This window comes from Podarcis filfolensis (genome assembly GCF_964270895.1).
Source record: "Podarcis filfolensis genome assembly, chromosome: 1".
Classification (NCBI taxonomy): domain Eukaryota; kingdom Metazoa; phylum Chordata; class Lepidosauria; order Squamata; family Lacertidae; genus Podarcis; species Podarcis filfolensis.
In genome coordinates, this window is record NC_139604.1 from 35,263,451 (window position 1) to 35,278,515 (window position 15,065).

General features: G+C 42.4%; 1 protein-coding gene across 4 annotated transcripts in view; it reads right to left on the reverse strand.

The window, feature by feature from the left end:
• MBD5 (methyl-CpG binding domain protein 5) overlaps positions 1-15,065 on the reverse strand; it is a 106,456-nt gene that overhangs the window by 32,675 nt on the left and 58,716 nt on the right. For 2 of the 4 annotated variants that reach the window (XM_083578511.1, XM_083578509.1), the window contains exons 3-6: positions 8,979-9,133; positions 6,795-7,474; positions 5,157-5,259; positions 1,249-1,429 (exon numbers count right to left, since the gene is read on the reverse strand). In XM_083578511.1, coding sequence (XP_083434637.1) covers positions 1,249-1,429; positions 5,157-5,259; positions 6,795-6,907 — 397 coding nt within the window. In that variant the 5' untranslated portion in view covers positions 6,908-7,474; positions 8,979-9,133. The remainder of the gene's footprint in view (positions 1-1,248; positions 1,430-5,156; positions 5,260-6,794; positions 7,475-8,978; positions 9,134-15,065) is intronic. The other 2 variants (XM_083578510.1, XM_083578508.1) reach the window with 1 other exon arrangement.

A 15,065-nucleotide genomic window follows, 5' to 3' on the forward strand; every position in this document is an offset into this window, starting at 1 on the left:
TCAAAATGTGACCTACCATGCCTTATCCAGGCCAGCAGCTGCATAACCTGCAACTATCAGTTTCCTGAGTTGCCTTGGGGCTGCTTAAGACCTATCTGCCCCAAGAGAAGGCAAAAATGCCCAGGGCAGGGACTTCATTTCATCAGCTCCTAATCTGACCCAAGAATATTTTGCAACATTTCCTTATTCTAATATTTATGAACTACCATGGGTGCCTTGACAGAAAGGCAGCATATAAATATAATAAAATAAATGTAAATGAAATAAAAAACTTTCAAAACAGCCAGCTATTAAAAAGGAAAATTAGGATATCCCCTGCTGCGGTAGGATATTGATCTTCAGTACCTGGTTGTACTTTCCCAACTTTGTTCTAGGCCAAATGTGGATGACTGAAGGAGGAAAGCTGTGTGGCACTAAGCTATAGGAATGTTTGGGAGGGCATGAACTTATTCCCTCTATTGACACTGAACACGGAAGGCCCAAAATGGGTAATTGCATAGGAGTGGGTACCAGTGGAGTGCAGCTGGCTAAGGATGCTGCATTTTGATGCCAGGTCTGGTGTGTGCCTAGAATGTCAGCATTTCCCCAAGATATGGAAGTTCCACACTGATCTACCTATCTATGAAAACACACACATATTACGCTCTTTTGCATTGGGGTAGAATCACAGAGTTGTAGAGTTAGAAGGGATCCTGAGGGTCATCTAGTCCAACTCTTTGCAATTCAGGAATCTCAACATACATGACAGATGACCATCCAACCTCTGCTTAAAAACCCAGTCCTGTCCACTTCCAACAGTTTGACTTCACCCCCAAAGGTGCACGCCTCCATCGTCTTCCGAGACAGATGGATGCCAACCGTCTACTCTTGGCTAGCAGTCTCTTCTCAGTCTCTAGGAAATCTATGTTCCAGAACAGTAGCTACCTGAGATCCTTTTAATTTTAAGTACCAGAGATGGAGCATGGGATCTTCTGCACACATACTCCATCAGTGACCCATGGCTCCACTAAGATATATGATCCAGAACCTAGGAGGGGGTGATTTAGGATTAGTGGAGTAAAGTGGAATGACTCTGCAAGGTGTAAAAAGGTCATATGGTCCTCTAAAATCACCTCATAAGATTTGATAGCTTAACATATCTATTTTTTTAATAAACAACTTTTGAAGATTAATTCTCCCTATTACATTACTTACTTCTGAACATTAACATTGAATTTCTTCCTCCCACTTGTGAAAAGCCATACTTACTTGTTCCACCACCAGGGCTAGTTAGAACCAATGAAGGATGAGGTGCTTCCATGCTCTTATGAAGTGTAGCCACTGCAATAATTTTCCTTTTATGGATGCATAGCTTAGTGACATCTTCATCTGCTTTAACATCTTCAGCTGTTCTTTGTGTCACAGCAACTCCAGGATCAAAATTAAATACCTTAAAAATAATGACAGAAACACTATATTATGATTTTTTGGGTTAAGAGACTAATACCCCCCCCCCCAAAGTAAGCGCCTCTCATTTTCTTCAAAATCTGATTATATAATGGGCATGTTAGAGGAATCAAAATTCAAAACATACAGTGGAGGCACACTTATTCTGAGCTGCCCTTGTAGTGGATGATGACTGGAGAACCAACAGTTCTGCTCAAAGTTCTGCTGGTACAAATTGTGGTACCTTGCATAAAAAAAATCCCAATACCCCACATCATCTCATGAAAACTCCAATTTGATAACATTTCCCTGAGCACCTCCTCCCAAAATGTGTACACCTTTGTATAGGCCCAGCACATTTGCTGACAGGATCCCCAGCGACATACAGCCCTACAATCAGGGGGGGCACTTAAAAAAACCCCACGTATTTTTTATTAAAGATTTCTTGGTTTACAAAAGTATGTGCAGTGTCTCTTTTTTCAAGTTACATTTTCTACAGATCAGTTTCATTTGTTGAGACATTAGTATTAGATTAAGAAGAAAAGGGGGGGAGAGGTGGAGGGGGCCATGGTGAGTGGGGTTGGGGTTGGGTGGCAATGTTTCTATTTTACTTAATGTATGTGTGGGGTTTTGTGTCAGCATCGCGTGTGCAGGTTCTCTTTGCTATTTGCTTGTCTTCCTTTGGTGGTGAGAGAGGTTGGGGTTGGCTTAAGGTGTGGTTGTTTGTGATTGGCTGTGGTGAACTTTGTTTTCATGTGTGAGTGGGGTGGGTGGTTGTTTTTGAATCAGGTTAGCCAGATTGATTTGTATCCTGTTGGTGGATTCTTGTCATTGTCTTGTTGGGCTATGTATGTGATAAAGGGGAGCCATACCGGGGTGAAGGCGTCTTCTTCCATTGGGGGGCAGCACTTATGTGGGCAAAGTGGAGTAGAGTTAGACCCCATTTTTGTAGCATTTTCAATGCCATTTCCTTTATTCAGGATGATATGAATTTAAAGGGAAACTTGCTCCACATGGCTGTCAAGTCTGCTTTGTCGGATATTTGACAGTCACAGATTCCTACATGAGATGCATGTAGTGCTAGTATTCTATACAATTTGGGAGACCAGACCATGTTCCATTCATTCAAGTTTAAGAGTCATTCAAAAGAAGGCAACTGGTTTACTGCAATGCGCTCTATGTGGGGCTTCACTCATGCTTGATCCTGAAGCTGCTGTCAGTGTAGAATACTGCAGTGTATAATTGCTGACAGAAGTAAGGCCTTGTCAGAATATAACACCTGTGCTCAGAGATCTGCACTGGTTGCTTCCTGACCAAGTTCAATATCTTACTGTTAGCATAAGGTAAAGGTAAAGGGACCCCTGACCATTAGGTCCAGCCGTGACCAACTCTGGGGTTGCAGCGCTCATCTCGCTTTATTGGCCGAGGGAGCCGGCGTACAGCTTCCAGGTCATGTGGCCAGCATGACTCAGCCGCTTCTGGCGAACCAGAGCAACGCACGGAAACCCCGTTTACCTTCCCGCCAGAGCGGTACCTATTTATCTACTTGCACTTTGACGTGCTTTCGAACTGCTAGGTTGGCAGGAGCAGGGACCGAGCAACGGGAGCTCACCCCGTTGTGGGGATTCGAACCGCCGACCTTCTGATCGGCAAGTCCTAGGCTCTGTGGTTTAACCCACAGTGCCACCCGCGTCCCTACTGTTAGCATATAAAGCCCTTAACAACTTGGGACCAGTTTACCTATGAGATTACTGTACACCCCCCCACATGCACTCCCGACCTCTTCAATTGGCACTACTGCAGGTGCCACATAAAACCCATTCCACATTTGTAAGAACTTAACCATTTAGTGGCAGCACCTGCTCTTTGGAACTCCCTGTCCATTGAGATCAAGTAGGCGCCTTTCACTGTATTCTTTTGTGGTGCCTGATAAAAACATGTTTTTTTAGGCAAGCCTACCCAGATGCTTAGAAAGTTGATGTAATTTTAATCTGTTTTAGTATCTTAACTTTTGTGTGCTTTAAAGTATGGTTGCGATTCTTTCTTGATTTTCTTGTTTTATCTTTTTGTAGATATCTTTATCTTATTTTGTGAATAAATAAGTTCCCTTAGGGCACCTTGCTTATTCTGCCTTACTATATATTCTTCTACCTTGGGTCATTGCACACTCTTCCTTATCTACTACTGTATATCTGGCAAACTGAATTTCTAAGAGAGTTCACACAAACTGCTACTAGGGAGGAAACGCAGGAAAGAGCACCACTGCAGGAAAAAGAAAGCAATGGACAAATTGTGGTTTTCAAGGCCACTACAATTTTGCTGTCCACTACTCTACTGTACAGGGGACGTGGGTGGCACTGTGGGTTAAACCACTGAGCCTCTTGGGCTTGCCGATCAGAAGGTCAGCGGTTCGAATCCCCGCGACGGGGTGAGCTCCCGTTGCTCGGTCCCTGCTTCTGCCAACCTAGCAATTCGAAAGGACATCAAAGTGCAAGTAGATAAATAGGTACCGCTCCGGCAGGAAGGTAAACGGCGTTTCCGTGCGCTGCTCTGGTTCGCCAGAAGCGGCTTAGTCATGCTGGCCACATGACCCAGAAGCTGTACGCCGGCTCCCTCGGCCAATAAAGCGAGATGAGCGCTGCAACCCCAGAGTCGGTCACGACTGGACCTAATGGTCAGGGGTCCCTTTACCCTTTACCTTTACTCTACTGTATAGTATTGATTTGATATATAGCACATTGTTTTTAAATGCAACTGGTTATTTATTAATGGTTTGATTATTTCTGAATTTGTCATTATGTTAATTAGATGCTGCAAAGCACTCTGTGATCTGGTTGATGAAGATCACAGAATGATGAAGATAAACAAACAAACAAACAAACAAACAAACAAACAAACAAAAAACAGAATCCTTGTGTACTGCAGACCACTGGCAGTAATAAGAACACGAATGTTGCAATGTGGAGTTATCATGGACTGGTTGGGATGCAGAGGAATGATGGGAGGAGTCAGCTGGGGAACCAGAGCCCAGAGCGTGATGGTGGGACAATGATGAGTGGTCAGAAGGAGGAGATTGGGAAGAGGAGGTGCCAGAAGTGGAGGCAGTAACAGGGCTTAGTGAGCTGGGAGAGTCTGTGGCAGAGAGAAGTCCAGAATCAGATGCAGAAGCTGAAGCAGGGGAAAAGCAGGGGAGGAGGGAAGCAAAGAGGCAGAGGTAAGTCAGGCTGGAGAAGAGTCATGGGTGTCTCCCCTTCCTGCTGCGACAAGCTCCCCTCACCCAACGTCTCCCTGAACCAGAAGAGGAATGAAAAGTACAGAGGAGACATTGGCTGTACACAGACACAGTCTCCGATTGCTTGGGAAAAAAACCCCTGAAGAGGCAGCGACTTAAGATGGCTGGGGGAGGGAGGAGGGACTTTCAGTTTCAGCAACTGATCCATGGGGCGAGACCTACTTTTATATTGTGAACAGCCCTGAGATCTATGGATGAAGAGTTTTATACAAATAAATTTACTCACTTAGCCTACTAAATAAATAAATAAATAAATACACTGAGCATTCACTTTAAACAACCGTTTAGATTAATTATGTGAACCACGCCAATAAGTAATGCATCTTGTTTTCAAAACGGTTTTGTTTCTAATTACTGACTTTTAAAATTTTACAACAATATATTTAGTTCAACACATATTCATTTTTCATTCAGTATGTTCACAGTTATCCGATTTTACCTTGGGAAGGATGAGGGGACATTCTAAACCACACTTGCATGTTCCATCAGTCAGCAGATACGTTTTAACCTGTTCCAAACAGGACAATAAAGACCCACTAGGACTGAAAGAATAAGAAAAATGTAAAATATGCACATTAATGAATATTGCTAGAAAATACTTCACATACAATTGATGTATCAGTTTGGAACGCACACACGTGTGCACACACAAACAGAGAGTACAGCTTCACTATTCTGCAAAAGTTTCCACAGAAAAGTTAATGTAATTTCTGTTCAAACTTACATCAAACTTACTTTTCTCTAACCTACATTTTAACAAGAACTCAAGGCTAGGCATTTCAAAGTTGCTCCATTGTTCTCTTGGATGTTGCAGGGTACCAGCTTGTCTATTAATGTATAATGCACAGGATAACATATAATGCACAGAAGGATTGAGGAACTAGTACACACAGAGGATTAGCTTCACATTTCGTACTGTTTAAAAGAGCCTACAATCTCCAGAAGTTCCTATTTCAAGTAATAAAAGGTTTTCCTCCAAATAAATAAAGAAGAAAAGAAGTGTAAGCTTAGACAGGCTTTTTAAAGACAAGTTTATTCCAAATTGATAGCAGGACCCAAGTCCTACTATGCAACAGACATTTCATAGATATAGGTCTACCAAAAAAAACAGTCACAAACCCAGCTGGGGAAACTGATGTTTATCTGAAATGAATGGAAATGGTCTTAGAAGACAGTTCTTTAGGGATATAGGAATATGCTGAGTCTTTAAAGTGTTTCTGGGCAATGAGGTTGCTCCTCTGAGTAAATGTGTTGGTTAGATTGTATATAGCTGATGGTAAATTCAACCTCTTACACAAGGAGCCACTACTCGAGAAAGTAAACCTTGGATAAACACAAATTAGGTAGAAATAGATAGATAGATAGATAGATAGATAGATAGATAGATAGATAGATGGATGGATAGATAGATGATAGATAGATAGATAGATGATAGATAGAAAGATAGATAAATGGGGGAGGGGAGAGAATTATATTTTAATCTTTTCCATCTTTTCAAGCATTAGCAGTTTTGTTGGGCCTGTGTATGGAGAAATTCCAAGGAAGAATTTGCTTAACTGGGAATGGAATGAAATTTCACATTCTGCAATATCCTTCTGAGCTACATTTTTTTAGGCCTGTCTTAGCATCTAATCTTATGCTTCCCAGGAGCGTAGATGAGAGGCCACAGGATGCAGTGGAAGTGTTTCTCAGCCAGTGGGGGAAGGGGTAGCAGCAAATCTCACGTAATTTCCCCCCACCTGCATAGGGAAAGTAGAAACTCCCCTACGAGGAATGATTACAGTGTGTGTGTGTGTGTGTTTTAAGTTTAGAGAAAAGGCATGCAAGAGGAGACGGAGAAAGTGAATAGAGAAAGGTTTTTCTTCCTCTTGCGTAGCGCAAGAACTTGAGGACATCCAATGAAGTGGGATGTTGGAAGACTCAGGGTGGTTAAAAAAGTTCTTCTATCCAGGCTTTGATGTCTGGTGAGGTAATGCATTCCAGGGTTGGAGAAAGAGAACTTTGGCTATCAAGTCACCTTTCGCGGAATTAATTAAACTGAACAACTTCCTATTCCAACATGGACGTGAATGCTTACCTAATATACAGAACTCCATTTTGATCTACCCGCCGTTGCCAACCAACTGGGACTTGTACTGCAGGCAGCCCTCCATCTTTGTCCCCACCGTCACACTCCTTGCCTCCATTCATTTTTTTTGATACTGCTTATGCCTCCTCGGAGATATCAACAATAAGATGATATCCTTAGTCTATATGTCATCATGGCCTTCAGAAGGCGGCTGCACAGCACAGCGATTCCCAGTTTGTAAAAAATGCATTGGGAAGCTCTGGCTCAGTCGATGAAATCTGCCATTTTTGTTGTTTTGCAAGTCAGTTGCCCATTCTGATCAATATTAAGTATGAAATGTTTTATTCCTTATGTAGTCATAAGGATATCCTAAATGGGTAAAAATGAATGTTTCCAACTTGGGAAAATCATAATCCATTAATGCTCTGTTACTGGCCAAGAAGAGATTGAAAACATTTACTTCTAGTTCAATAGCATGACTCCAAGCTTGATGACTGCGAAAGGTAATTTGTATTTTGAGAGAATAAGTCCCATTTTTGAAGATTTGTCACGGCCAAGAACTCCAGGTATTAAATCCTTTTTATATGCCACATTCTTTCTGTTTCCTTGTCTTCTTCCATTCATTGTCCAAGGAACTCCTGGACGCTTCTTGTGATTCTCTCATGATGATACAGCTCCAATATGAATACCTGATGGGGGACAAAACACAAGCAGCTAAGTAATATTACCGTTAAAATGAAAGTAATGTCTGTTATCTATTTGCTCTGATTGGTGCACTGCAGAAGACAACAGTGTAACTCTTAAATAAATTTTAGTAAAAACTTTAAGGAAACACAAAAGGTGGAACAGGGTCCAAAGCTCTGCACAACCTAGATGACTTAGTATTTGTGTTTCCCCCCACACGTAGCACCTCCTCACGATCCAGAGTTGAGTTTCAAAAGCAGTTTGTGGTATCACATAATTCTAATATTTAAAGGAAGTCAAACATGTATTCAAGCATGCCTACAGAAGCTGTTTGAATCTTGGCTGTATTGAGAGATAGAGGGAGAGAGAGAGATTAAAACTGAAACATGTGAGAATGCTTAAGAATTCAAGAGAAAAGACAGGAATAAAGATTATATTAGGCAGCTTGGATGAATATTGGCCTCTTCTTTTACACTTTCAAAGGGAATTCCTACATTTATTCATTGCTTTGCATGAAAGTATTTATGCAACTGCAACTTGGTACGTTAACACGTTGTAATCCTAATCTAATTAATTCTGCAACAATTTATTCCATTACAATCTCAAAATAGAAACACTAGTCTACAGAAACTTTGAGCATTCATTGAATTTCTGATTACGTACGTGAAAAACATCACACTTCTCCCTGCACTGAAGCAACCAACAGGGCTTACAGGACAGATAGCACAACTTGCGCACAGGCCTAAGTCTTTGCCAGAAATCAGATACTACCCCATATTACATATGCATAGATCGATGATTTTTACTCATTAGTCAGCAAATAAGCAACTAGTTTTTAATATATATTAAAACAAACACATGCACTGGATCATTTTGAGATATAGTTTCTGCAACAGATGCAGGTAAAACACATTAACCACAGCTTGCTGCATGTAATTGCTGTGTGCGTATTTCAGGTTACGAGTGCTGATTATATTTACCCTTTAAACCTTGCTTTTTACCTCTCCCTACACAGGACTGGTACACTGAAGTACTAAGGAAGAAGGTGAAAAGTCCTGCAGTCCTGGAGGGAATGTGAGGAGGTGTCATGGTCCCGAACCAGGAATCCTCACTTGCAGAAGACTCCCACAAAAGCAGCCTTTTAGGCTCTAGGGCCAGCAGTTCCACATACTCCCCGAGCCCCAAGGAGAAACTTCTGCCATGGGGCTGAATGGACTGGAGACTCATTGGAGGATCAGGAAAGCCCAACAAGCTCTCTTCAAAGTAGTGTGAAATCCCACTGCTTATATTAGAAAAAAAAAAGTCACCAGCTGCAGAAAAAGGGAGTAATTCTTTAACTGGCCACATACAGGAATCAGAGGCAGGGTTTCCACCATGACTACCTAGTGCAGTTGCTCCAAGATGCACTGAGACAACTTGTGTTTTGGGCCTCAGCTGTAGGACCACTGAGCACAGTCCAGCCCCAGCCCCTTGGTGTTTGTACAAAGGCCTGGCTGCTCCTTGCCTTACCTTCCTATCTTTTCCACAACTCTGGGCCTACCGATTTCCATCTTGCTTGGGCCATCACCATCCCTTGGGGTGGACATCACCATGGATCAGGATATAAGGACTTTGTAGCCAGGCAACTACCACTTCAATGTCAGCAACCAGGGGAATGAGAAGGGCTGAAAAGAGTCACAGGGACCTAATGAGAAGTGGGGAATTAAGGCTGGATAGGTCATCACAAAGGAATGTAAGCAGTTGAGATTCATTTATTATTATATGTAAGCTGTCTAGGAGACCTCTCTGGGTCGAAAGGTAGGGCAGAAACTGAAATAAAACAAAAGGACATGTTTAAGCATAAGTAGTATGTCCTTCAACTATCTTCTAGAACACACTCAAGATGTGTGCACAAGATGTTTTTTATTTATTTTACGGACCAATGTCTGCTATGTTTGCTACACTTCACTTGGAAACCAGCCCAGAGTGCTGCCTTATATCTCAAGAGGTGGCTTTCATCCTGTCAAGGTGGCTGAGAAAAGGGAGAACGCTACACACAGAGACACACAGCATAGATACACAAACTACTACAGATTAGTCTCTGAACTGACAGCAAGGCACCAGGCACCAAACATCTCCCATTGTTTCAGGCCCAATTCACCAAGCCTAAGACAAAACAGGTGATGCTGCAGCACCTTCAACTGTATAGCCACAAACTCTTTCCCCCGCATCCCAGGACTAGAAAAGGCCCCTGGACTTGATACTGCCTTTTTTACTATCAAGTTTTACCAACTGGATGAATGGTGTGAGCTTGTTTTCTGAAGCACTGTTTTGGGCTTGAGACTTCTCTGTGGGAAAGGGGCTATAGCTTAATGATAGAGCTCATGCTTTGGATACACAACATTCCAGGAAGAGCTGGGAAAAAACTTCTGCCTGGAAATCTGGAGAGCTGCTTCCAGTCAATGTAGCTGGATAGACAGAGTCAGAGCACTGGTCCAAGGTAGCTCTTTATGTTCCCATCTTGGCTTTGAGTCCCGGCAGACCTGCTCCCTGCCCTGCAGGCCTTTCCCCACCTGGCCTGGTGGGGCCCTGACACTACAGCCAGAAAAGCTGAGGCTGCTGCATGGACTCTTGGGGTGGGGGGCTGTTGTTAAAACCGTGTTTACAGAAGACAATCTTACTTGGCTACGAGTGATCGCCAAAGAAAGAAGAAGAAGAAGAAGAAGTTGGCAGGGGGATTGTTGCTGCTGTTGATGTTGGTTCCTTTGTATCTATTTCAGATCTTGTGATTTACGTGGAAAATATTCAGTTTGGCTGTCTATTTTTGAACGTTTTGTTTTTTGCTTTATGACTACTTTTGTTATGTTGTAGTTATGTATTTTTTCATGTTGTAAGCTGCCTTGAGCTTCATTTGAAGTGTGGAAAGGCAGCATACAAATAAAATGATGTACAAGGATAACAACAGGAGGACTCAAAGAAGGAACTTTTGGAAACTCAAGGCAGTAGAAACATAAGATGATTGGACCCCACTGAACTTGAAGCATAGGAAGCCCCAACAAAAAGTTAAAATTTTGCAAAATATTTGGACTTTATAATATGTATTTGTATAATTTGGAATATTTAGTGTGACTTGATTGGATTGTTAAAATGGAAAACTTAATAAAAAATATTATAACAAAAACAAATAACATGATGTGCGTACATATGTTGTCAGTGCTGCTGGACAGCAACTCTAAAGGCCAGAGTATATAATACACAACTGGAATTGGAAGAAAGGTGTCAATAGAATTGTATGTGCCAGGATGTGTGCAAGGCTACATATGGCTGAAAGAGGCAATGCAAAGGACCTGTGCAAGTATTTCTAGGGTCTGTTTACTGGAAGCTTCTTTTCCAGATTAGTACTTAAAAAAAAAAAGCCCAATTTTATTTTAAATGCCAATGTTTAGGTAAAATTTAAATAAAATACATTTCAGGAGTTTCCGCCACATGTAGGTACTCCCTCCATATACCTAACTGCTTCTCGTGACAGGCGTTTCACAAGTATTTAATAGTATTGACTAGAAATAAAGTTCAACCATCTTCTTATTATCTGTGACTTGTCAAATATGATAAACAGCAGAAGTAATTTGCATAATTGTCTATGGAGATTTTACAATTTTTTTTTTAGCTAGCACTGTTAGTAGGCACAAAGTGCTTGCTTCAGCTAAGAATGTCACTTTCAGACCAAGTCTACTTTCTGTCAAGCCTTTTAACCTTGAAAAGTGTTTGAAGTTGGACTGCAGACAGTAGTGTCAGGGTTTTAGCAATGTAAAAATAGGAGCATGTGTGTGCTTTTAAGCTTAAGCCACTTAGCATTAAAATTTCAATTTCTTTTCCTCCCTCCTCCAGGAATAAATGCTGCACAGAACATACGAAGGCCCAGAAGACAAACATCTTGAATAGTGCTAGCAACTGTAAATGTAGTGAAAGAAAGTATTCATACTGCTCACGGAACATTTCAAAATGATAGCTTTCTATTCCTGTATGACAATACTACACTTACACACAATTGGGGGGGGGGGGAGGGAATCCATTTAAACAACTGTTGAAGACAGACAGCTTATTACTTGACTGCAACATAATTGGGCAGTATGACTTTGGCAATCTATACACATAGAAATTATGAAAGCCTTTATATAGGATCTTTCCCTCCTTACCTATACAGTGGTACCTTGGAAGTTGAATGGAATCCGTCCCAGAAGTCCATTCGACTTCCAAAACGTTTGGAAACCAAGGCACGACTTCCGATTGGTTGCAGGAAGCTCCTGCAGCCAATCAGAAGCCGCGGAAACCATGTCAGATGTTCGGGTTCCAAAGAACATTCGCAAACCGGAACACTCACTTCCAGGTTTGCGGCGTTCAGGAGCCAAAACGTTCGAGTTGCAAGGCGTTCGGGATCCAGGGTATGACTGTACTATTATCAGTGTACATAAGACTGAAATGATCAGGTACCTGGGTCTTACCCTCTTCTGTTAGTTGGATCACTGACACCAGGTAGGTGTGGCTATTATTTACGGTATTTCCCACTAATCTTTTGAGAAAGGTAGCCTAGAAAATGTAACTAATGACTGGTGCTCCCCTCTGACAACAACCAATAAGTTACTAGTTATTTCTGACCCAGTATTCCTGAAATTGTATTTTATTAAACTAAACAGGTAATGAGGGACTTAAAGTGAGGTAATCGTGGTATTAGGCAAATGTAAGAGACGATGTTTTTTAGAACGTGGTTTGATTAGAGTCAGAGGATTTCGTGCTTTCCAGAAACAAGCAGCTTGTTCTGGAGATTCAAATAATATTAAATGGCAGCAATATACTGGATATATGGTTTCTGTCTTCACTGTTTGGGAAAGATTTATAGAATTAAACTACATTCCATAAAGAAAAGAAAATATTCTACATTTGACCGGGGGTTAGCAAAAAAGCCCTATTTGTTTGTGTGTGCATGTTTGCAAGCAAACACACTTGAATGCATACAAACATAGTGAGACAGAATGCCTACTGCAAAACAGTGCAAATAAGAAGCAGGAAATTACACATTCAGCATCTAAAAAGAAAGAACCCCTTAATGTATGTAATAAATATAGATTGAACAGTCACAGGGTTAAATGCTTCTCCTGCTTATTTTAGTTAGTTAAATTGACTCAGCAGAAAAGCAGAGACTGAAGAAATGAAACTGTAGTACAGATAACTATTCAGGTCATGTTTTGATTATGAATATACATGGAATTCATCTGCAATTTTAAAAGGAACAACACAGAAACCAAACTAATAATTCAAATGCATGGGTTAAGCATACAAAATTTACTTGGAAGACGTGCACAGCTTTTTTGTGGCATAGTTTTTAAGAGAACATATTTATAGTAAATTCAGTTGCCAACAGTGAGTATAATCACATGTAAATTAGTTGTGACTAAGTCTGTAATCGTAAATACATGTATTAAATAGCAACGTTCAATAAGCATAGGATCAGGATACATATCGCACTGAAGTAAGTGGAAGGCAAAGCAGTTCTTAAATTTATAGAAAAAGAAATCAAGGATTCAAATCTGTTAGGAATTATCAGCCTCTTATCTGGAAACTTCGTAATTCTGATGAATTCTAATTCAGGGTGAAGAAAATTCGCTCTGCACAGGCTCAGATATACTGGGTCATTTTTCACATGTTCAATGGCTGAACATAGAATCGAATACAGAGCTCTAATCCAATATTAAACCCTGAAAGCAAGAATTTGTCTGTGGTGTTTCATCTCATTAGCTTCAAAAGGGACTTACTTATAACTAACTTTAGTCACATTATTTTAATACAAATATTTTTTTGTATTTAAATACTAATATCAGTTCCAGTCTTATACTCAGGATGATGTAGCCAAAACTGAAACTTACCCACAAGAGAGGTACAAGCAGATTCACAGTAACCTTGAAGTTCAAAGCTTTGAGGTATGCACAAGTACAAAAAAACTACCAAAAAAACCCAAAGAGGAGGACCCCCCTCCCTCCAAAACCAGGCCCATAAAAATTCAGTGGCACTGGATATTGAGAGACTGGTGGAAGGAAAAACCTGATAACTGAGTGGAAGGAGTGTTTGGAATAGTCACACAAAGTGTAGAAAGGAACATTGCCTAGATAGGCCACTTCCTGGTTCAAATTGAGAAGTGATTTTTAGCTATACCCAAGTCACAGTACTGAGAGCAGCTCATATAAACCAATAGAGTAATCCAAGATGCTAATGTAGGTAAAGGTAAGGTAAAGGACCCCTGGATGGTTAAGTCCAGTGAAAGGCAACTATGGGGTACGGCGCTCATCTCGCTTCAGGTCAAGGGAGCTGGTGTTTGCCACAGACAGCTTTCCGGGTCATGTGGTCAGCATGACTAAACCGCATCTGGCGCAACAGGACACTGTGATGGAAACCAGAGTGCACGGAAACGCTATTTACCTTCCCGCCACAACGGTACCTATTTGTGCTGGTCCCAGGGGGAAGGTTACCGTTGGCGTGGTCAAAGTCCGGTCCTGGGTCACGAGTCTGGAAACAGTTCACAAAGAGCGAGGCGGGGTCCGAAGCAGGAAGCCGGGCAGGGACGGGAACTCTGGAAGGACAGGTCTGGGTCCGGGCAGAAGCAGGTATTCAACGACTTTGCTCCCGCAACCTGGGACCGGGCTGACTGGCCTTTATCTTCTCTGAGGCCAGGGGCAGTCCCGGCCCCCGGAGACCCGCCTTTCCTGGCCTTAAGGCGAGCACTCCTCCTGGGAGAAACCAGTTCCCTCCGCCTCTCTGCCCTGAGCCTCTGCAGCTCAGGAGAGGCTGGAGGGTTACTGGACCCAGGGGGAGACTCACCTTCCCCTGACAGGGCTGGGAGAGGCGCACCTGTAGGCACTGTGTCGTCAATCACCTCCGGAGCCAGAGTGGAATCACCTGGTGCCTGCTCCTGAGGATCCGGCACAGGTGCAGGTGTTTCAGAACCAAGGCCCTGCCCCAGCTCAGCCGGCCCTGGAGGCGGGGACTCCTGCGCAGGCTGGGGTTCCTCCGGTTCAGCCTCTGAATCGGATTCCCAGGCCATCACACTATTTATCTACTTGAACTGGTGTGCTTCCAAACTGCTAGGTTGGCAGAAGCTGGGACAAAGCAACAGGCGTTCACCCCATCACACAGATTTGGTAGATGGGACTCAGCACCAGGGGTCTGCTCATGCTCGCCAGGCACTGAATAAGTAGTGGCAAAGAGAAGAGTTACTGCTCTTTCTAACTCATTACAGTTGAATGTGCTTCGGGTTGAGGGTGTTCAAATGGCGTTCCGCGGCAACCCGGAAGTAACGGAGTGCGTTACTTGCGGGTTTCGCTGCTTGTGCATGCGCTCAAAATGACGTCACGTGCACACGCGGAAGCGGCAAAATGCGACCTGCGCACGCGCCGTCGCGTCTTGCAAACGGGGCTCTGGAATGGATCCCGTTTGCATCCCGAGGTACCACTGTAGTGTAAAACACTTCAAAGTCAAAACCCTAACAAATATTCCAAAGCAATTGTAATTCACTGTCCCCATATGTAGGTTGGGAGGGGTTGTGACTGAAAAGAGTGAATTATGCCA